This window comes from Coregonus clupeaformis, chromosome 16, assembly GCF_020615455.1.
Source record: "Coregonus clupeaformis isolate EN_2021a chromosome 16, ASM2061545v1, whole genome shotgun sequence".
NCBI classification, from domain to species: Eukaryota; Metazoa; Chordata; class Actinopteri; order Salmoniformes; family Salmonidae; genus Coregonus; species Coregonus clupeaformis.
In genome coordinates, this window is record NC_059207.1 from 43,112,131 (window position 1) to 43,136,720 (window position 24,590).

Genomic DNA, 24,590 nt, shown 5'->3' on the forward strand with positions numbered 1-24,590 from the left:
AAACTGAGTTTAAATGTATTTGGCTAAGGTGTACGTAAACTTCCGAAAGTGTATTTATTTGTCACTTAAATTAACATGAAGTATATGCTTCATTCCACAAGGCAACCGTTCTCGTCCCCTCTCTCCCTTGTCACAGAGCTACAGTACTAACATCTATTTGTATACTGTTTAATTAATACCTCTCTGTTGCACGTAACAAAGGATATGCAACCATATGAATAGGCTTGTATGGTACTTGCCACAACCTGGCCAATTCATAGACAAGTCAGCTGTCAATAACAGTGTCACCCTTGTGTTGGCTGTATAATTGTGTCAGACACCCAGTCATACCAAATGTGAGTGAAAATGTCAAAGCTTGTTTGGAGTTAACATGGTGTTCCTTGGGTCTAGACAAACTGCTTCCTAGTGCGTACTGCTTACTGCGTACTAATGCTTATTTCTTTGCATATGACAGGAAGTCTCAATAGGAAATTTAGCAACCCAGAGAAAATGATGCAAGACTTGTGCCTCCCGAGTGGCGCAGTGGTCTAAGGCACTGCATCGCAGTGCTAGCTGTGCTACTAGAGATCCTGGTTCGAATCCAGGCTCTGTCATAGCCGGCCGCGACCGGGAGACCCATGGGGCGGTGCACAATTGGCCCAGCGTTGTCCAGGGTAGGGGAGGGAATGGCCGGCAGGGATGTAGCTCAGTTGTTAGAGCATGGCGTTTGCAACGCCAGGGTTTGCAACGTCAGGGTTGTCGATTCCCACGGGGGGCCAGTATGAAAAATAAAAAAATAATGTATGCACTAACTGTAAGTCGCTCTGGATAAGAGTGTCTGCTAAATGACTAAAATGTTGTGCTGACTGAGTGACTACTCACTATCTTGAGTCAAATCTTCACCAAACCTACCTCACTTCTCCACACCCCACCCTACCTCACTTCACCCCACCCTACCCTCCAAAAAGGAGAAATGCAAGTGCCCTCCTGATGTTTTGGTTTACTTAATATTTTCTGTTTTGTTGTTTAATTTTATCAATATTTTGTTATTTATAGATTGTAAATAATTTATAAGAACATTCATATATCACATCATATACAGCCTTGATGAAAACTCTGGCTGGGCCACTCAAGGACATTCAGAGACTTGTCTTGGCTGTGTGCTTAGGGTCGTTGTCCTGTTGGAAGGTGAACCTTTGCCCCAATCTGAAGTCCTGAATGCTCTGGAGCAGGTTTTCATCAAGGATCTCTCTGTACTTTGCGCCGTTGATCTTTCCCTCGATCCTGACTAGTCCCTGCTGCTGAAAAACATCCCCACAGCATGATTCTGCCACCACCATTCTTCACCGTAGGGATGGTGCCAGGTTTCCTCCAGACGTGACGCTTGACATTCAGGCCAAAGAGTTCAATCTTGGTTTCATCAGACCAGAATCTTGTTTCTCATGGTCTGAGCATCCTTTAGGGGCCTTTTTGGCAAACTCCAAGCAGGCTGTCGTGCCTTTTACTGAGAAGTGGCTTCCGTCTGGCCACTCTTCCATAAAGGCCTGATTAGTGGAGTGCTGCAGAGATGGTTGTCCTTCTGGAAGGTTCTCCCATCTCCACAGAGGAACTCTGGAGCTCTGTCAGAGTGACCATCGGGTTCTTGGTCACCTCTCTGACCAAGGCCCTTCAGTTTAGCCGGGCGGCCAGCTCTAGGAAGAGTCTTGGTGGTTCCAAACTTCTTCCATTTAAGAATGATGGAGGCCACTGTGTTCTTGGGGACCTTCAATTTGTATTTTTATTTTATTTTATTTTAATTTTTTTAGCAGACGCTCTTATCCAGAGCGACTTACAGGAGCAATTAGGGTTAAGTGCCTTGCTGAAGGGCACATCGACAGATTTTTCACCTAGTCGGCTCGGGGATTAGAACCAGCGACCTTTCGGTTACTGGCACAACGCTCTTAACCACTAAGCTACCTGCCGCCCAATGCAGAATTTTTTGGTACCCTTCCCCAGATCTGTGCCTCGACACAATCCTGTCTCGGACCTCTACAGACAATTCCTTCGACCTCATGGCTTGGTTTTTGCTCTGACATGCACTGTCAACTGTGGGACGTTATATAGACAGGTGTGTGCCTTTCCAAATCATGTCCAATCAATTGAATTTACCACAGGTGGACTCCAATCAAGTTGTAGAAACATCTCAAGGATGATCAATGGAAACAGGATGCACCTGAGCTCAATTTTGAGTCTCATAGCAAAGGGTCTGAATACTTACAGTGGGGCAAAAAAGTATTTAGTCAGCCACCAATTGTGCAAGTTCTCCCACTTAAAAGGATGAGAGAGGCCTGTAATTTTCATCATAGGTACATGTCAACTATGACAGACAAAATGAGAAAAAAAATCCAGAAAATCACATTGTAGGATTTTTTATGAATTTATTTGCAAATTATGGTGGAAAATAAGTATTTGGTCAATAACAAAAGTTTCTCAATACTTTGTTATATACCCCTTGTTGGCAATGACACAGGTCAAACGTTTTCTGTAAGTCTTCACAAGGTTTTCACACACTGTTGCTGGTATTTTGGCCCATTCCTCCATGCAGATCTCCTCTAGAGCAGTGATGTTTTGGGGCTGTCGCTGGACAACACGGACTTTCAACTCCCTCCAAAGATTTTCTATGGGGTTGAGATCTGGAGACTGGCTAGGCCACTCCAGGACCTTGAAATGCTTCTTACGAAGCCACTCCTTCGTTGCCCGGGGTGTGTGTTTGGGATCATTGTCATGCTAAAAGACCCAGCCACGTTTAATCTTCAATGCCCTTGCTGATGGAAGGAGGTTTTCACTCAAAATCTCACGATACATGGCCCCATTCATTCTTTCCTTTACACGGATCAGTCGTCCTGGTCCCTTTGCAGAAAAACAGCCCCAAAGCATGAAGTTTCCACCCCCATGCTTCACAGTAGGTATGGTGTTCTTTGGATGCAACTCAGCATTCTTTGTCCTCCAAACACGATGAGTTGAGTTTTTACCAAAAAGTTATATTTTGGTTTCATCTGACCATATGACATTCTCCCAATCCTCTTCTGGATCATCCAAATGCACTCTAGCAAATTTCAGACGGGCCTGGACATTTACTGGCTTAAGCAGGGGGACACGTCTGGCAATGCAGGATTTGAGTCCCTGGCGGAGTAGTGTGTTACTGATGTTAGGCTTTGTTACTTTGGTCCCAGCTCTCTGCAGGTCATTCACTAGGTCCCCCCGTGTGGTTCTGGGATTTTTGCTCACCATTCTTGTGATCATTTTGACCCCACGGGGTGAGATCTTGCGTGGAGCCCCAGATCGAGGGAGATTATCAGTGGTCTTGTATGTCTTCCATTTCCTAATAATTGCTCCCACAGTTGATTTCTTCAAACCAAGCTGCTTACCTATTGCAGATTCAGTCTTCCCAGCCTGGTGCAGGTCTACAATTTTGTTTCTGGTGTCCTTTGACAGCTCTTTGGTCTTGACCATAGTGGAGTTTGGAGTGTGACTGTTTGAGGTTGTGGACAGGTGTCTTTTATACTGATAACAAGTTCAAACAGGTGCCATTAATACAGGTAACGAGTGGAGGACAGAGGAGCCTCTTAAAGAAGAAGTTACAGGTCTGTGAGAGCCAGAAATCTTGCTTGTTTGTAGGTGACCAAATACTTATTTTCCACCATAATTTGCAAATAAATTCATAAAAAATCCTACAATGTGATTTTCTGGAATTTTTTTCTCAATTTGTCTGTCATAGTTGACGTGTACCTATGATGAAAATGACAGGCCTCTCTCATCTTTTTAAGTGGGAGAACTTGCACAATTGGTGGCTGACTAAATACTTTTTTTCCCCACTGTATGTAAATAAGGTATTTCATTTTTTTTTTTATACATATGCAAAAATAAAAGAGCATGTTTTCGCTTTGTCATTATGGGGTATTGTGTGTCAATTGATGATTTTTTTATATTTTTTAATCAATTTAAGAATACGGCTGTAACGTAACAAAATGTGGGAAAAGTCAAGGGGTCTGAATACTTTCCGAAGGCACTGTTTATATATATATATATTTAGAAGGATCTGAGGATGCAACAGTCCTAGAGCTCTGGCATTATGCTGAGTCAGGGCAAGGGAGGATGCTCCTCCTCTCTTATTGTGACTCAGTGATTCCTATTTGTAATGAATGAGTTCTATTGACTCTTGTTTCTCTGTCAGTTCACTCATTGTCGTCTGTTGTCGCCACTTATAAATACACTATTTGGGTTTATATGCTATTGTAAACAAAAACATAGATGGCTCATTGTTTTGTTTCATATAGAATCTCAACTGAACACTAAATGGAGACTGATATGACATACAATATAAAACCAACTCTTAATTACTAAGACAACCTTAGGGCTTAGGTCATGTATTTTTGTGTGTTTATAACTTTGACAGAAGAAGGTCATTTCAATTTGACCATCAGGACTACAAAATCCCATAATTTGAATAATATTGTCCTGTTACATAATAACATGCTTACAGTTCCACTTCCTCAGTTTCTCTAGATAACTCTCTCAGTACCAAAGCTAGCTGTTCAGGTACAGAGTACACCACCCTCTGGCCTAATGCATCTCCGAAAAGCAAATAAATGTCCAGTGTAAGGAAAATTATAGTATTCCTCTAGTGTAACATAATCAAACAGCCACAGAGTTCAGGTCTCAGTTCAGAAATGAATCCAGTGAGGGTTTCAGCATCGGCTTGCATGTGAAAACATTCCAGGCATGACTGAGCAGAGAGTATAACATTTTTATTTTTCACATGATACAAATGTATAGAGAAATCTAGCGGTGGATACAGTAAGGCAATCTCGCTCTCTCTCTCCCCAGGTCTCAAGTGGTTTGGGAGTCTCTCCATCCATCGTTCATCAGACAAGACAGACCCCAAGATAACGTCAAAGCTTGATGGGAGCCACAATAACACAACTTTGGGAGACAACTCAGTTGATGACAACATGGATCCCTGCCTCCACAGCCCAGGCTCGTACACACACATACATACCGTGCGCTGAAAGGAGAGGCAGAAAAGCAGCAAGTGGTCAAAGAAGAAAGGGAGTAGCAAAGGTGAGATCAGTAGAGGGCAGAGCCAGTGTCAGGCTGGGGATTGTGTACGAGATTCTCCTCTTCTGAGTGCCCTGTCTAGTGACCATCTTTTTGCTTTAGAGAAGCCAGTCCCTGGTGGCCTTACAGGGAAAACACTGCAAGTCGCTCAGGCCCCCACCCACTCTCCCTCACACAGCTGTGACACAGACACACTGCCATCCCGTAAAGCCTCATATGAGGGACCCAAGACCTCAGCACTTAATAAACCCTCAGGAAATCAAGCTCCACCATTGACATGTGAGGACCACTCAGAGGTCAATGCAGCCAGGACCAGGACCAATGGTTGTGTGCCCGACACAGCCACTATGCCTTCCTCCCAGAGCACTCAGTACTACTCTGACCCAGTGTCACCCACAACACTTCCCAATGACTTGTGTGTGGTGATGGACTCTATAGCAGAGGAGGTCCACAGAGATACAGAGGAGAAGAGACATGATGATAACAGCAGGACTCTGGGAGATTCACAGGAAGTGGAGACACTTGACAGGTGAGAAACTGATTTATCACAACACAAGGGATGATATGTTACATGATATGATACATTCTGTAGCCTTGATATATATATATTTTGAAACAAAATATGTAACATTGTATCTGTATCTCAGAATTCAAGAATTTGTATCCTGTACACTGTAAACCCGAATGTGCTGTCATTACTCAAAACTTTTGTGGAAACCAGTTGCACTACCATATCAGAGTACAGTTCCTTGAAGTGATTTTGTAGTCATTCCTCAAAACAATAAAGCCACTGTGACCCTGAAGGGGGTCCAGATTTAGTAAGTCAAGAAAGGTTTTAAGTACATTGAACTTTAAGATCATTGTTAATTAAATGCTAAACTTGTTAGTGGCTTGAACTCTAAACAGTGTTAAGAAATGTTTAATATTAAGTTGACAGACATTTCGTAACTCAATATTTTTTTGTTACATAAAAACATAATAATCAATGTTTTCAAGCTGTTGCTACTAAAAACATAATAATTCTAGACTTTTTTCTTGCAATAAGACTATTTCTTTATGTTTTTCCCAACTACAAAGAAACTACAAAGAAAGTATTTGATCCAGTTTCTAACACAACTTAATTACGAAGCACAATGTCACAATATATAGTTTCGTTTCCAATTAACTTAAGCATAACAGGCTATTCATTAGGGAACATTCAAGCTAGATTCAGTGAAATTACGTTGCCACGATAAACCTCACAGATATTGAGATGAGCGAGATGCAAGACTTCCTCTGCGCTTACATTAGGAAGCGGCATCACGCGGTGAAACATCGGAAGCCATTCACCTTCAATGGAAGGAAAGCAAGAGAAGTGGAGTGGACGGGGGACGGTTGAGCAATGCGAGCATGGGCGAGGGAGCTGCACAGGACAGGCCTAAAGCTGAACTTTATTCAAATCCTCCGCGATATCACGACGCGAGTGACCAATCGAAGCTCACCATAGCTTCCAACCCCTACTGGATTGGCTGACAATGGCTGTTGATACGTATTACAACCTACCTTGCTTGCTAGCTTGTTAGCACCCACATGAGGAGGCGAGGCTAGCGTGGCTAGGCTAGTGCCACTTGTACAGTGTAAATGGCCCGTTAGCTCTCACACAGGCGCACACACAGCATCTGCGCATGCGCATGGGTTTGCTCATGCTGTTAGAGCGTGGTAGCCAGGGCACCAAAACAGCGGAGAAGTTGAGCCTTGCGTTTCAATGTTCTTAGTTGTTGCAGAAATGCCTCTTGTACTTTTTTACTTCAGAACTGGCAGCACTCATGTAAAACGACATTCTCAGTAATGGTTACAGAATCGTTTTACTTTTTACATGTGGTTGTTTATCTAACTTAGTAGAATGCACTGACTGAAGTAGCTCTGGATACAAAATGGTGCTAAATGACCGAAATGTAAATGTACCGGTGCAAAGCATGCTGGGTATTATTCTAATGAGCTATGCCCCAAACAAGACAACATTTTGGACTAAACAAAATAAACTAGTCAACTAGCTTCCAATTGGCTCATTCATCTCTGTCCTCTCCCCTGTAACTATTCCCCAGGTACTTGCTGTAATTGAGAATGTGTTCTCAGTCAACTTACCTGGTAAAATAAGGGTAAAATAAAAATGTATTATAATAATTGAACTTTAAAAATGTCTTGTTTACATCACTTACTTAAAAAACGTAATACATATTTAAAGGCCCAGTGCAGTCGAAAACTTAACCATCCTGTGTTTTATATATATTTCCACAAGATGAGGTTGGAATAATACTGTGAAATTGGGAAAATGATGATAATGCCCTTTAAGTGTAACTGTTTGAAAAGAGCAACTGGAATTTCAGCCTGTTTTGGTGGGATGGAGATTTGGCCTGCCAGGTGACATCACCAGGCGGTAAATTAGTTAATAGACCAATAAGAAAGAGAGTTCCAAACCTTTCTGCCAGTAACATCTAGTTGTCAGTTTTCCCTCCCCACTCAGTCCACTCCCAGATAGTCTTGGCAAAATTCTTACTTGAGAAATTGCTCTTTGCTAAGAAGCTATTATTTGTTATTTTTGACCACTTTCATTGAAAATAAATACAGTAAGGTACTTAATTGTTAGCCAGAAATGATTTGATATTGAGATTTTAAAAAAAACGTCTGCATTTTACCTTTAATAACCCCCTAGAGTCATGTCCATGGCCCCGCTGAAATCTAATTAGCTCCCCATCAAAATATGAGACCTGTATTTTTGCATGGGCTGCGTCTCAATCCACCGCATCCACCAATGGAGGCCTTCCGCACCACATCAGACCATGAGACATCCCGGAAATCGGTCTTCTCACGAAAACGTCTGTAGCGTCCAAACGATTTGGCCTACAAACTAATATGACCACTCTATGTAAAGATAAGACTCTCACGAACACAAATCAAATGTGTGACATGCGCCGAATACAACTGGTGCAGACTTTACTGTGAAATGCTTGCTTAGGAGCCCTTCCCAAGGATGCAGAGTTTAAAATAGTAACACAAGAGGAATAAAATAAAATACACAAGAATGGAGCTATATACAGGGAGTGCCAGTACCAGATCAGTGTTCAGAGGTACGAGGTATTTGAGGTAGATATGTAGCCTACATGAAGGCAGGGTAAAGTGACTAGGCAGCAGGATGGATAATAATAATAATAAGAGTAAACTGATTATGTCGGTTTGCTCTATGACCACCACAAGCATGACACTCCTCTGAAGTCTGTTGCCAACTTCTGTCTGTAGCATCTGTTTTTCCATGTATGAATCTGTTATTCAATGTGTTTCTATAGGCTAATAGCAGTAAGGCCAAATTCAATGTTTCATAAAATAATGTTGTTAATATATATATTTTCAACCTAAAGGGGTCCTAAAATTCAAAATCAAATAGCTAAATGATCCTTGGTATGACCATCATAAAACAATTCCATATGTTAGCTTAGTAGAACAGTTTGTTATGTCAACAGTTTACGATCAAGTTGTTTAAACTTGCAGTGATAACGTTGTCCTTACTTAAGTTATAATGTGTTATCATAACTTTTAAAAAACATAGTTGATATGACTTCTCATTTAGTTTTGAGCCAGTACCACATAAACAATTTAAGAAATAAAGACTTTTCATTTACTTTGAGTTCAACTTACTAGAAGTATTTGAGATTTTTAAAAATGCCTTGGGGTTTACAGTGGACAGACAGGTTTTACAGTCTGAAATGACTATGTTATTCTAGTGCCATATGTTATCCTGTAAAAGTTGTCTGAAGTGAAGTTGCATTAGCCATCCTGTTTCTCGAGGTTGGACGCACAATTAATCGTCTTTAAAATAAAATGTGCCCATAGGCCTACATTTTAATGGAGTCTTGTTGAACAGCAGAACTATAATTCGACTCCAACAATAACATGTATGCGCTGAAGGTTCCTCCCCTGCACGGTCAAGCGCTCAGCACGTAGACGAGAGCAGCCTTACTCCGCATGTGATTCAGTTCAGCACAATGCCTTGAGATCATAGACTGCTAGAGATGTGCGAAACTCGCGATATAGGCTACCGTTCAATTCCGTATGGAGTCTTTACCACCATGGGAATAAGGTGAGATTTCTATCTTTCTTATGATAATAAATTAGTTCTCCCACTTCATGGTGGATCTACGTTTGATGGATAAGTTCAGGTTAAAGAGTTGGTCATTGCATTTACAGTATTATCATGTTCTAAATGAACACTTTAATTTGAAAGCCTTTTGTTTTTCAAATTTGGACATTGTAACATTCACAGATGTTGTAGGTAGGCCTAATGTCATGTTGTTACATTGTAACAACAACATACAGTATTGCAGCTGCAGCCTGCACACTGCACAAACAATACATAATCTATTCTATTGCAAAAGCTGCAAGATGTCCTGAAGTGACTTAGGTCTACTGCCACACAGTACCCTATATCTATTTTATTATACATTAACAAATCATGAATAATAACCTATTAACTTGCCATGAAATGTTTAGCTTCAGACAGTGAGCTCTGGGTTGAATGTCCTACAGTAGCCTAGCCTAGTAGCTGTTTGCCATTTGGGGAGACTGGGATATGGTTATGTAATGTGTATTGCTTAAAAATGCATTCTCAAACTTTTGTACAGTGGGGAAAAAAAGTATTTGGTCAGCCACCAATTGTGCAAGTTCTCCCACTTAAAAAGACGAGAGAGGCCTGTAATTTTCATCATAGGTACACGTCAACTATGACAGACAAATAGAGGGAAAAAAATCCAGAAAATCACATTGTAGGATTTTTTATGAATGTATTTGCAAATTATGGTGGAAAATAAGTATTTGGTCACCTACAAACAAGCAAGATTTCTGGCTCTCACAGACCTGTAACTTCTTCTTTAAGAGGCTCCTCTGTCCTCCACTCGTTACCTGTATTAATGGCACCTGTTTGAACTTGTTATCAGTATAAAAGACACCTGTCCACAACCTCAAACAGTCACACTCCAAACTCCACTATGGCCAAGACCAAAGAGCTGTCAAAGGACACCAGAAACAAAATTGTAGACCTGCACCAGGCTGGGAAGACTGAATGTGCAATAGGTAAGCAGCTTGGTTTGAAGAAATCAACTGTGGGAGCAATTATTAGGAAATGGAAGACATACAAGACCACTGATAATCTCCCTCGATCTGGGGCTCCACGCAAGATCTCACCCCGTGGGGTCAAAATGATCACAAGAACGGTGAGCAAAAATCCCAGAAACACACGGGGGGACCTAGTGAATGACCTGCAGAGAGCTGGGACCAAAGTAACAAAGCCTACCATCAGTAACACACTACGCCGCCAGGGACTCAAATCCTGCAGTGCCAGACGTGTCCCCCTGCTTAAGCCAGTACATGTCCAGGCCCGTCTGAAGTTTGCTAGAGTGTATTTGGATGATCCAGAAGAGGATTGGGAGAATGTCATATGGTCAGATGAAACCAAAATATAACTTTTTGGTAAAAACTCAACTCGTCGTGTTTGGAGGACAAAGAATGCTGAGTTGCATCCAAACACCATACCTACTGTGAAGCATGGGGGTGGAAACATCATGCTTTGGGGCTGTTTTTCTGCAAAGGGACCAGGACGACTGATCTGTGTAAAGGAAAGAATGAATGGGGCCATGTATCGTGAGATTTTGAGTGAAAACCTCCTTCCGTCAGCAAGGGCATTGAAGATGAAACGTGGCTGGGTCTTTCAGCATGACAATGATCCCAAACACACCGCCCGGGCAACGAAGGAGTGGCTTCGTAAGAAGAATTTCAAGGTCCTGGAGTGGCCTAGCCAGTCTCCAGATCTCAACCCCATAGAAAATCTTTGGAGGGAGTTGAAAGTCTGTGTTGCCCAGCGACAGCCCCAAAACATCACTGCTCTAGAGGAGATCTGCATGGAGGAATGGGCCAAAATACCAGCAACAGTGTGTGAAAACCTTGTGAAGACTTACAGAAAACGTTTGACCTGTGTCATTGCCAACAAAGGGTATATAACAAAGTACTGAGAAACTTTTGTTATTGACCAAATACTTATTTTCCACCATAATTTGCAAATAAATTCATAAAATATCCTACAATGTGATTTTCTGGATTTTTTTTTCTCATTTTGTCTGTCATAGTTGACGTGTACCTATGATGAAAATTACAGGCCTCTCTCATCTTTTTAAGTGGGAGAACTTGCACAATTGGTGGCTGACTAAATACTTTTTTCCCCCACTGTATAATTTCTGCCAGTCGTTTTGAAAGTGGTGCTCATGAGCCAAAATGGGTCCCTGTCTTTTGTGTGCTACGTCATCCAATTGTGTACTACATCATCCATTTCGCGTGATATGTTACACATTTTGCAATTTGTATGATATCATAGGAATTTAGCAATTCGTGTGATTTATTACGAATCCAGTAAGTGCAACATGATCTTGGAGTGCATCTTCAAGGAATTTTGAAGTTTTCCCTAATTTTAGCCAAAAGATGACATTATTACTGAGGCTGACCACCCACTGCTCTTTGTCCAGTGAGTGGTGACCATACCGTCTAATGGTCGAGACTGACTTCTGATTGTCGTAACAGTTGAGAGGAAGTGATTGATTACTAGCCAGTTGAACTTGACCTTATGTTCCTTGACATCCCCCTAGACATTATGTGCAGACTTGGATCCCACTGCCTGTCAGTCTATAGAAGAGAGGAAACAATATTGAGCAAAATGCCACCGCTGGTATACAGTAGATGAAAGTGAAAATGTGATGTATGGAAGTTCAGATAACGGGTTATTTTGCTCTTAAAGCTGAGGTCAATAGACAGCTTGTCCGTGGTGATTAATTTTGCCTAAATATGTTCTTCTATCAAGTGTCTTTCGTCTAAAGTTCTAAACATGAGGATATAGCTTTCATAATCATGTGTGATCTGTGAACCCTCTGTTACCCTTTCCTCAGTTCTCCACCCTCATTAGGCATGTGTGACACAGCTCCACTATAACCCATGACAGTGTGTTCTCCATATTTATGTGGGCAGTATACTGTATGTGGGCAATCTTAAGTGTTTGCAGGTCATACTGTATGAGAAGATTATATTGTTTTGAGTCACAACCCACTTCAAGGGGTTGTGCTGTGTGTGTGTGGTGCCCCTTACTCAGCTGCCTCAGGGCTGTTGGATGACAGACAGGATGCTAGTTTATGCTGTAAATATGGATCTTCATCTAGGGAAACCCACCCGGCCAAGTACAGGGAGGCTCCCTGGATCACACAACTGGTTTTATTATGTGTCATAGGAAAAAGGTAAATAAGTCTGCAGATTCTTCTTCTTGCCAGATAGTTCTGCTGCTGGGTTTTTGCCATCGTTATCTCAGTCTGTATTGTAGTTTGGGACCCCTGTGGGCCATATGTGTGTTTGTTTGTGAATGTATATTTAGCTGGAAGGAAGGAGAAGGGTGGTGGGAATCTGTGAACAACGGTATGTGGGAGAGGACGAGGAGCAGTGTGTGTGTAAAGGGATTCAGTTCATGGGAACGAGGTAACATCTCTTGACAGCACTCTTGTGGAAACGCGCTTAGCTGAGGAACAACAGAAAGACCAAAAATGTTCAGGAATAACACACAAAGCTCCTGACATGCCTCACCTCTTCCATGATGGGTTATTGTTTAATGTAACAGGCTGTTGCTGGGAGTTGTCATATTAGGACATATCTTGGAGGTATTGAAGATTTGAACTCCTACTAGATTAATATGTAATAGGCCTACTTCCTCTTGTCGAAGCACAAGGAGGATGGAAGGACTCATAGAAAGGATCAGCACATTTAGTCCGTGTCCAATGTTTTCCTATCCAAAGGCCACCTGGTATGGGTTATGCTAATACTGTACATACACTGGCACGCAGCAGAAGTGCAACACTTACACGCTTACCCACAGAACATATGAAGAGTTAATTTCCAAAACGCTATATATACATTTTCAGAAATGTTGGTAAATTAGCTTTTATTGTTTAAAGAACTTATAAAAGAGATGTGTGTTTTTTCACTATCAAATCATGGCATGGGTTGTTCAATGACAGTCATGTATTTGTTTAAAATCTATCACTTGATGGTTTCATTTCAGAGAGACAAATAATCATGTTTTTTTCCAAAATGCTATATATCCGCCTCACTCTCAGAGAAATAAGTAGTACGGCTGGGTTTTACAGAGTCAAATGTAATCAATAACTACATTTGTAATAAAGAACTGTACAAATGATACATTTGTGACATCAATAAAAAAAAAACATAATAACAATAATTCAATACAGTAATATGAGATCTGTATGTAAAACATTTGACATTTTAGTCATTTAGCAGATGCTCTTATCCAAAGCGACTTCATCTTAAGATAGCTAGGTGAGAGAACCACATATCACAGTCAAATATACAGGATACGAACATTCCATTCCAGCTAAACAATGGATATATAGTGTTTTGTAAATAAATATATTTTAAATAAATATATTCTAAAATCTATGAATAAAAAATCTGAGAACAGTAATATTTTACACACACATGAAGGTACCCATAAGCAATCATTTCTGACGAAAAAAAACTAATGTGAAAATTGGTGGATATAGCGTTTTGTAAATAAAGTCTCATATTTACATACACACTTACAGTACATACAGTACACAGAGGACAAACACTGAATGGTGTGTCATCACAATGAAGAACAAACATTTATATTCTAACATGTGTTCCCTTCTCTTCCAGACAATTGGATCTCATGGATGGCAAAAGCGATTATGTGAAGGTAAGATCTCACTACTAACATAATATGGATTGAGACTAATAATGAGTGGTCCTTTTTACAGCTCTTGAGAAATTCTCTCGAACAGTATACTCTGAGATTAGCCTGCTATTGTTGCAAAACAAAAAATACTTGTTTTTACTTCTTCTAATAGACTACTTTTTGCTGTGTTTGTGTGGAACCAGGAAAACTCTGGTGGGGATCACAGTATGCACAGCGGTCAAGCTCTAATTGAATTAGGATTGGTGACAAAAGAGTTGGGAAGCCAGCCCATTTCAGAGGAATAGTTTAGAGCCGACTGGATAACTGTGGGCAACTGAGCCTGGTCTGGATATGACTGGTTATAGGCCGTATCTAGATCTAGACTTGACAGTTCATGCAGCTTTTGTATTCTGATCATGGAGGTCTGATCATGGAATTGTGAACACGTCATGCATCTACACATACATTTAAATGTGTCTACCGTGTCCGGATTCCCTTTTCCTGCACTATATTGAAATGCCAGTATGCATTCTGCAAATGGTGGAACAGGCTAAATCCGATAACAACACAACAACAACTTGATGGCAGTAGCCAACTACTGTAGCTAGCTAGCCAGCTAACCTCTGTAACTAGCCAGCAAGCTAGTTAGCAAAGCTAAAGGGATTGCAAACAAGTTAGCATAACTCTAGCCAAACAAAAAATGTTTTCCTAATTTTTATTTTATTTTATTTATTTAACCTTTATTTAACCAGGTAAGCCAGTTGAGAACAAGTTCTCATTTACAACTGCGACCTGGCCAAGATAAAGCAAAGCAGTGCGATAAAAACAACAACACAGAGTTACATATGGGGTAAACAAAACATAAAGTCAAAAATACAACAGAAAATATATATAAAGTGTGTGCGAATGTAGTAAGTTATGGAAGTAAGGCAATAAATAGGCCATAGTGCAAAATAGTTACAATTTCGTATTAACACTGAAATGATAGATGTGCAAAATATCCTCCTCCTCCTCCCCCTCCCTCCTCCCTCTCTGTGGATGACTTCGTCAACCATTTTGAAAAGAAGGTTGACGACATCCGATCCTCATTTATTAAGTCAAATGACACCGCTGGTCCTGCTCACACTGCCCTACCCTATGCTTTGACTTCTTTCTCCCCTCTCTCTCCAGATGAAATCTTGCGACTTGTGACGGCCGGCCGCCCAACAACCTGCCCGCTTGACCCTATCCCCTCCTCTCTTCTCCAGACCATTTCCGGAGACCTTCTCCCTTACCTCACCTCGCTCATCAACTCATCCTTGACCGCTGGCCATGTCCCTTCTGTCTTCAAGAGAGCGAGAGTTGCACCTCTCCTCAAAAAACCTACACTCGATCCCTGCGATGTCAACAACTACAGACCAGTATCCCTTCTTTCTTTTCTCTCCAAAACTCTTCAGCGTGCCGTCTCTAGCCAACTCTCCTGCGATCTCTCTCAGAATGACCTTCGCAGAACGCTACAGCCCGTCTGGTGTTCAACCTTCCCAAGTTCTCTCATGTCACCCCGCTCCTACGCACACTCCACTGGCTTCCAGTTGAGGCTCGCATCTACTACAAGACCATGGTGCTTGCCTACGGAGCTGTGAGGGGAACGGTACCTCCTTACCTTCAGGCTCTGATCAGACCCTACACCCAAATGAGGGCACTACGTTCATCCACCTCTGGCCTGCTAGCCCCCCTACCTCTACGGAAGCACAGTTCCCGCTCAGCCCAGTCAAAGCTATTCGCTGCTCTGGCACCCCAATGGTGGAACAAGCTCCCCCATAACGCCAGGACAGCGGAGTCACTGACCACCTTCCGGAGACACTTGAAACGCTACCTCTTTAAGGAATACCTGGAATAGTATAAAAGTAATCCTTCTACCCCCCCATAGAATATAAAAAAAAAAAAGTGGTTGTCCCACTGGCTATCATAAGTTGAATGCACCAATTTGTAAGTCACTCTGGATAAGAGCGTCTGCTAAATGATGTAAATGTAAAAGATGATGTGCAAATAGAGATACTGGGGTGCAAATTAGCAAAATAAATAACAATATGGGGATGAGGTAGTTGGGTGGGCTAATTTCAGAATGGCTGTGTACAGGTGCAGTGATCGGTAAGCTGCTCTGACAACTGACGCTTAAAGTTAGTGAGGGAGATAAGAGTCTCCAGCTTCAGAGATTTTTGCAGTTTGTTCCAGTCATTGGCAGCAGAGAACTGGAAGGAATGGCGACCAAAGGAGGTGTTGGCTTTGGGGATGACCAGTGAGATATACCTGCTGGAGCGCAGACTACGGGTGGGTGTTGCTATGGTGACCAGTGAGCTAATATAAGACGGGGATTTGCCTAGCAGTGATTTATAGATGACCTGGAGCCAGTGGGTTTGGCGACAAATATGTAGTGAGGGCCAGCCAACAAGAGCATACAGGTCACAATGGTGGGTAGTATATGGGGCTTTGGTGACAAAACGGATGGCACTGTGATAGACTACATCCAATTTGCTGAGTAGAGTGTTGGAGGCTATTTTGTAAATGACATCGCCGAAGTCAAGGATCGGTAGGATAATCAGTTTTACGAGGGCATGTTTGGCAGCATAAGTGAAGGAGGCTTTGTTGTGAAATAGGAAGCCGATTCTAGATCTAACTTTGGATTGGAGATGCTTAATGTGAGTCTGGAAGGAGAGTTTACAGTCTAACCAGACACCTAGGTATTTGTAGTTGTCCACATACTCTAGGTCAGACCCGCCGAGAGTAGTGATTCTAGTCGGGTGGGCGTGTGCAAGCAGCGTTCGGTTGAAGAGCATGCATTTAGTTTTACTAGTGTTTAAGAGCAGTTGGAGGCTACGGAAGGAGTGTTGTATGGCGTTGAAGCTCGTTTGGAGGTTTGTTAACACCGTGTCCAATGAAGGGCCAGATGTATACAAAATGGTGTCGTCCGCATAGAGGTGGATCCGAGCGTCACCAGCAGCAAGAGCGACATCATTGATATACACAGAGAATAGAGTCTGCCCGAGAATCGAACCCTGTGGCACCCCCATAGAGACTGCCAGAGGTCCAGACAACAGGCCCTCCGATTTGACACATTGAACTCTATCTGAGAAGTAGTTGGTGAACCAGGCGAGGCAGTCTTTTGAGAAACCAAGGCTATTAATAAGCTAGCTGGCTAGCATTTATAAAGCCAGCAAACATGTTCCTCACACGCTACCTCCAACGTTTAATGAAAAAAGGTGTCTCTCGCTCCCAAAACACACATTTTCTGGAGACTTGTGGGTGAAGTGCTAATGACGTCGCCCATTGTATGTGTTTTCGGTAGCCTGATTGTCCAGACTGAGGATAAATCCGTCCCTGACCACCTCCTGAAGTGGTCAGCCAGATCTGAACACAATCAGACAACAATTCGACTTTTGTGCGTCTAGACCTGTCTTTTCAATGCAATCTTCGTATTATGATAGCAGAAGTCGCATGTAAGTGTCAAGTTTAGACACAGCCATAGAGTGGTGAGGAGGACGAGTCTACTGTGTCCAGAATTGACTTCACCATTCATTTTCTGGATGCAGGTTCACTCAAACATCGTTTTAAGCTTGGTTTTACTATTGACAGTTACAGCTGATTTCGGGATTGTATAACGATTCGCTCTTCTTAATTATTTGTCATCGGATGTATTCGTTTCAGTCTCTGAATTGTTTAACCAAACTTTGCACCGCCAGCTCCTGATATCAGGGCATAACAACTACAATCTGTGTCCTGAATTAGCCTAGTGCGCATAGCTATATCCTGTCCCGAGCTTGTTTTCCCCCGGTTTTCCCTGGCTAAACTAGCTGGCAAGCTGAACTATGCTAGTTTACGTCCTCATTGCCAAACTTAATAAATACTGTACCCGCAACTTCAAAACTCCTTTGCTAGTTATACAATCATGTAACTAAGACATTCGCTGGAAAGAAACTTGAAAATGATTTATTGTTTTGATGAATCGTCATAACTGGTTCAAACTATCTGTCCTGTCGTAAGACAACGTGGCGAAGGATATCATTGTTACTTAACGCAGATCCAAGTTCGGTTTTGAGCTCCAACGGCGTCATTGGCGTAGGGTTAGCTGGATGTTTCTGACTGGTCTTGGAACTGTGACAAAGGGCAGCCTCTCCCCGCTTGGCTCTATGGGATATGTAGTGATTTTGCCAACACAGCCATGCAGTGCATTCGAAAGTATTCAGACCCCTTGACTTTTTCCACATTGTGTTACGTTACAACCTTATTCTAAAATGGATTAAATAGTTTTTTTCCCTCATCAATCTACACACAATACCCCATAATGACAAAGCAACAGGTTTAGACATTTTTTGCAAATTTATATTTAAAAGAAAACTGAAATATAACATTTACATAAGTATTCAGACCCTTTGCTATGCGACTCGAAATTGAGCTCAGAGGTGCATCCTGTTTTCATTGATTATCATTGAGATGTTTCTATAACTTGATTGGAGTCCACCTGTGGTAAATTGAATTGATTGACCATGACTTGGAAAGGCACACACCTGTCTATATAACGTCCCACAGTTGACAGTGCATGTCAGAGCAAAAACCAAGCCATGAGGTCGAAGGAATTGTCCGTAGAGCTCCGAGACAGGATTGTGTCGAGGCACAGATCTGGGGAACGGTACCAAAAAATGTCTGCAGAATTGAAGGTCCCCAAGAACACAGTGGCCTCCATCATTCTTAAATGGAAGGAGTTTGGAACCACCAAGACTCTTCCTAGAGGTGGCCGCCCGGCAAAACTGAGCAACCGGGGGAGAAGGGCCTTGGTCAGGGAGGTGACCAAGAACCCGATGGTCACGCTGACAAAGCTCCAGAGTTCCTCTGTGGAGATGGGACAACCTTTCAGAAGGACAGCTATCTCTGCAGCACTCCACCAACCAGACCTTTATGGTAGAGTGGCCAGACAGAAGCCACTCCTCAGTAAAAGGTATATATCACATGACAGCCCGCTTCGAGTTTGCCAAAAGGCACCTAAAGGACTCTCAGACCATGAGAAACAAGATTCTCTGGTCTGATGAAACCAAGATTGAACTCTTTGACCTGAATGCCAAGCATCACGTCTAGAGGAAACCTGGCTCCATCCCTACGGTGAAGCATGGTGGTGGCAGCATCATGCTGTGGCAATGTTTTTCAGCGGCAGGGACTGGGAGACTAGTCAGGATAAAGGGCAAGATGAACGGAGCAAAGTACAGAGAGATCCTTGATGAAAACCTGCTCCAGAGTGCTCAGGACCTCAGACTGGGGTGAAGGTACATCTTCCAACAGGACAACGACCCTAAGCACACAGCCAAGACAATGCAGGAGTGGCTTTGGGAAAATCTCTGAATGTCCTTGAGTGGCCCAGCCAGAGCCCGGACTTGAACCCGAAATCTAACATCTCTGGAGAGACCTGAAAATAGCTGTGCAGCAACACTCCCCATCCAACCTGACAGAGCTTGAGAGGATCTGCAGAGAAGAATGGGAGAAACTCCCCAAACACAGGTGTGCCAAGCTTGTAGCGTCATACCCAAGAAGACTCAATGCTGTAAATGCTGCCAAAGGTGCTTCAACAAAGTACTTATGTAAATGTAATATTTCAGTTTATTTTATTTTATTTTATAAATGTGCAAAAATGTCTAAAAATCTGTTTTTGCTTTGTCATTATGGGGTATTGTGTGTAGATTGATGTGGAAAAAAAGGAATTTAATCAATTTTAGAATAAAAAATGTCTAAAAAGTCAAGGGGTCTGAATACTTTCCGAATGCACTGTATATGTACACAGTCTTTTACCCATAACCTTTTTTAAACTGACTATCATATTTGTTGACTAATTCAGACTTTTTTTGTATAATGAGTAATCCAGGAATGTCATGAGTTAATTGACACGAGAAAACTCGAGAAAATAGCAATTCTACAGTGCCAATGGCTACAATGAATGGCTAAATTACTTCCGGACGCAAAGCTTTTCGTCCTATGTCTGGTGGAGAGGGAAAGACTGGAGGAATTTAGATACATTCACTTGTTATCATTGGATATTCTCTAACTTGACAAACATACAATTGATTATACATGTTCATTTAAAGGTCCAATGCAGCTGTTTTTATCTCAATATCAAATCATTTCTGGGTAACAATGAAGTACTTTACTGCGATTGTTTTCAATTAAAATGGTGAAAAATAAACAAAATAGCTTCTTAGCAAAGATACATTTCTCAATCAAGAATTTAGCTAGGACTGTTTGGGAGTGTGTCACGCCCTGGCTCTGGGGACTCTTTAAGGTTGAGCCAGGGTGTTAGTTTCTATGTTTAGTTTTCTAGGTTTCTGTTCTAGATCGTTGTATTTCTATGTTGGCCAGGGTGGTTCCCAATCAGAGGCAGCTGATTCTCGTTGTCTCTGATTGGGAACCATACTTAGGCAGCCTGTTGGCACTTTTGTATTGTGGGATCTTGATCCGTAAGGTTTGTGTTTAACCCTAGGACTTCACGTATCATTTATTGTTTTGTTGTTTGGTGTAAAGTACCTATTAAAAGAATGTACGCTTATCACGCTGCGCCTTGGTCCGCTTATTATGACGATCGTGACAGAGTGGTCTGAGTGGGGAGTGGGAAACTAGCTGTTATTGGCAGAGAGATTGTCTATTAACTAATTTACCGCCTGGTGATGTCACCAGGTAGGCCAAACTCCATCCTACCAAAAAAGGTTGAAATTTCAGGCGGTCTTTTCAAACAGCGTACACTAAAATGGTATTATCATTATTTTCATCCAGTGTACCTAATAAACTGGCCGGTGAGTGTATATAAAACCCAGGAATATCACGTTGACTGCACTGGGCCTTTAACGTTATTACTCGTTTATATCTTTTTTTATATACACTACCAGTCAAACGTTTGGACACACCTACTCATTCAAGGGTTTTTCTTTATTTTTACATTGTAGAATAATAGTGAAGACATCAAAAATATTGAAATGACACATATGGAATCATATAGTAACCAAAAAAGTGTTCAACAAATCAATATGTATTTTATATTTGAGATTCTTCAAATAGCCACACTCTTGGCATTCTCTCAACCAGCTTCATGAGGTAGTCACCTGGAATGCATTTCAATTAACAGGTGTGCCTTCTTAAAAGTTAATTTGTGGAATTTCTTTCCTTAATGCATTTGAGCCAATTAGCTGTGTTGTGACAAGGTAGGGGGTATGCAGAGGATAGTCCTATTTGGTAAAAGACCAAGTCCATATTATGGTAAGAACAGCTCAAATAAGCAAAGAGAAACGACAGTCCATCATTACTTTAAGACATGAAGGTCAGTCAATACGGAACATTTCTTTTTGCAGTCGCAAAAACCATCAAGTGCTATGATGAAACTGGCTCTCATGAGGACCGACACAGGAATGGAAGACCCAGAGTTACCTCTGCTGCAGAGGATAAGTTCATTAGAATCAGAAATTGCAGCCCAAATAAATGCTTCACAGAGTTCAAGTAACAGACACATCTCAACATCAACTGTTCAGAAGAGACTGTGTGAATCAGGCATTCACTACTATAGGACACCAATAATAAGAAGAGACTTGCTTGGGCCAAGAAACACGAGCAATGGACATTAGACCGGTGGAAATTTGTCCTTTGGTCTGGAGTCCAAATTGGAGATTTTTGGTTCCAACCGCCGTGTCTTTGTGAGAAGCGGTGTGGGTGAACAGATGATCTCCGCATGTGTATTTCCCACCGTAAAGCATGGAGGAGGAGGTGTTATGGTGTGGGGGTGCTTTGCTGGTGACACTGTCTGTGATTCATTTAGAATTCAAGGCACACTTAACCAGCATGGCTACCACAGCATTCTGCAGCGATACGCCATCCCATCTGGTTTGGGCTTAGTGGGACTATCATTTGTTTTTCAACATGACAATGACCCAACACACCTCCAGGCTGTGTAAGGGATATTTTATCAAGAAGGATAGTGATGGAGTGCTGCATCAGATGACCTGGCCTCCACAATCCCCCGACCTCAACCGAATTGAGATGGTTTGGGATGAGTTGGACCGCAGAGTGAAGGAAAAGCAGCCAACAAGTGCTAAGCATATGTGGGAACTCTTTCAAGACTGTTGGAAAAGCATTCCAGGTTAAGCTGGTTGAGAGAATGCCAAGAGTGTGCTATTTGAAGAATCTGAAATATTAAATATATTTTGATTTGTTTAACACTTTTTTGGTTACTACATATGTGTTATTTCATAGTTTTGATGTCTTCACTATTATTCTACAATGTAGAAAATAGTAAAAATAAAGAAAAACCCTTGAATGAGTAGGTGTGTCCAAACTTTTGACTGGTACTGTATATATATATATATATATATATATATAGTTTATAGTATTTTTTTTATTTTTACCCATCCCCCCCATATCCAATTGTTAGTTACAGTCTTGTCCCATCGCTCGGGAGAGGTGAAGGTCGAGAGCCATGCATCCTCCGAAACATGACCCTGCCAAGCCGCACTGCTTCTTAACACACTGCTTGCTTAACCCGGAAGCCAGCCGCACCAATGTGTAGGAGGAAACACCGTACAACGGGCGACCATGTCAGCGTGCATGCGCCCGGCCCTCCACATGAGTCGCTAGAGCGCGATGGGACAAGGATATCCCGGCCGGTCAAACCCTTCCCTAACCCAGATGACGCTGGGCCAATTGTGCGTCGCCTCATGGGTCTCCCGGTCACGCCACAGCCGGGATCGAACCCGGATCTGTAGTGACGCCTCAAGCACTGCAGTGCCTTAGACCACTGTGCCTATATTTCCAATTTTTAAAAAGTATACTTAATTTTTTATACCTAACCGCTTTTGTATTTAAAATTAACACTTTTCCTCCATGAAATGCAAAAAAGTATCTTCATGCAATAAACTGGTATGTCATTAATTAAATCGAAAGTATTCATGATGTTTCTAGGTCTCTAGGTCTCCCTCTTTGTTTTGAAGTGCTTTTGGACCAGTGTCATCAGCCTGATTCATGCACGGTCCAATGGGACAAACCATTCAATAGAAGGAAATGTTTTTGTTTGAGAAAAACAACATGTCACCTAGGTGAAGGCCTGGGAAGAGAACAGTCGTTAGGACCAGTTGATCTGCCCATTTTAAAAAATCCACTAAACATTTATGCAAGTAGTGATTGGAGGGTCAGGGTGCTTGACCTACAGTTGTGACTAGTGGCAATACAACTACAACCGGAAGTTACTTTTCGTAGCAGGTTAGAAGAATTAGCTGTACTCCCTCTAGTCAGAACCTTGATCTACTGTATCTGGGTGAGTGTGTGTAAAGAGGTGACAGAACTTGATTGATGGCTAAGCTACACAATGACGTTACCGCAACAACCTGCCCAAGACTGCGCTCTGGTGACATGCCAGTGTGGGAATGCCCAACTTTTCTACTTTATTCTATCTACTGTATTTCATCACAGATTACCGGGGAAAAGGCTACAGAAGTGACTTGTTTCCACTGTCTGGTGCTGAATCTAGATAACTGTTCTCTCACAGGGGTTGTGAAATTCCTTTTATTTTATTTTTGTCTCTTTACCTCTTACCTTTGCTTCCTATGTCTTTTAAGTTCTCCCAGGAGAGATTCTGGTTGGATGTCCCATCTGAGAAGCTACGCAGAGCTGGAAGAGGAACTCAAACTGAGCAGCAGCAACCTGATGAGCCATGGCTGGTACCATGGACACATCCCCTGGGAGGTGAGGCTTACCTGCTCCCTCAAACATCTGGACATACTCATACGCACGCACCCACGCACACATGCACACACGCACACACATACACACACATATATAAACAGGACTTCATTAGTAATCTCTATCTCTACTTCACTGATGCATGTTTGATTAGTAGGTGTCAGAGACTCTGGTGTTGCACCATGGGGACTTCCTCATCCGAGACTCTCTCTCCAGCCTGGGGGACTATGTGCTGACCAGCCGCTGGAACCACAACACCCACAACACCCTGCACTTCCTAATCAGCAAGGTCCAGTGAGACCTACACCTGGGTCCAGTACACCTTGGAGGGAGAGGCCTTCCACTCTGTGCCAGCTTTGGTTCACTTCTATGTGGGGAACAGGATGGCTTTGACTCAGCAGAGTGGGGCTCAGATCCACAGTCCTGTTAATCGTACACTACCACTACACTACCTGGAGGCAGCCTTCGCCCTGGCCAACCACAAGGGCTGTCTGAACTCTCCCTTTTGTCAGAGAGGGGCTCTGGCCAACCTTAGGGCTGTCTGAACTCTCCCTCCTGTCAGAGAGGGGCTCTGGTCAAGAGCTGGAGTGGGAATGTGACGGACAAGATCTGCCCGCTGAGGTGAGACTGGTTCTCATCTGCACTGTCCTCTGCTCTTTTGACTACAACAGTGCTTTTATCCTGTGCTTCAAATATAGTTTGTTGATTTTGGCTAACGGTGTGTGTGTGTGTCTACAGCCCTTTTACTGTTCACCACAGGGAGGCAGTCAGGAGCTGTAGCTTCAACTTGGATCAGATTGAGAAAATCCATCAGCCCTCTTCACCTATTGGAGAGAACCCTCTCTTTTCACCATTCAGTGAGTTTGGAAACACGCATGGAGATGTTTTTGTGCAGCAAAACATCATCAGTACTACAGTCAAAAGATTAAAGATCTGCACTGTGAGAGAGTCACATAGAAAGTGACTTAAGCTTCAAATAAATAAACCCCTTTAGGAAAGGACT

At 42.3% G+C, this 24,590-nt stretch overlaps 1 protein-coding gene across 1 annotated transcript; it reads left to right on the forward strand.

Moving 5' to 3' along the window:
- Positions 1 to 13,827: 13,827 nt before the first annotated feature.
- On the forward strand, positions 13,828 to 24,195 carry LOC121584111 (SH2 domain-containing protein 3C-like). The gene is made up of 3 exons (XM_041899940.1): positions 13,828 to 13,870; positions 23,464 to 23,590; positions 23,745 to 24,195. The coding sequence occupies exons 2-3, from the start codon at positions 23,489 to 23,491 to the stop codon at positions 23,883 to 23,885; spliced, it is 243 nt and encodes an 80-aa protein (XP_041755874.1). The 5' UTR covers positions 13,828 to 13,870; positions 23,464 to 23,488; the 3' UTR covers positions 23,886 to 24,195.
- Positions 24,196 to 24,590: the final 395 nt, after the last annotated feature.

What these genes read in the sequence shown, in the direction of transcription:
- LOC121584111 (XM_041899940.1), top strand. Translation starts at nt 23,489, where the DNA reads ATGTCCCATCTGAGAAGCTACGCAGAGCTGGAAGAGGAACTCAAACTG. An exon ending in ATGGACACATCCCCTGGGAG is followed by an intron (nt 23,591 to 23,744) that starts GTGAGGCTTACC and finishes TTTGATTAGTAG; the next exon opens with GTGTCAGAGACTCTGGTGTT.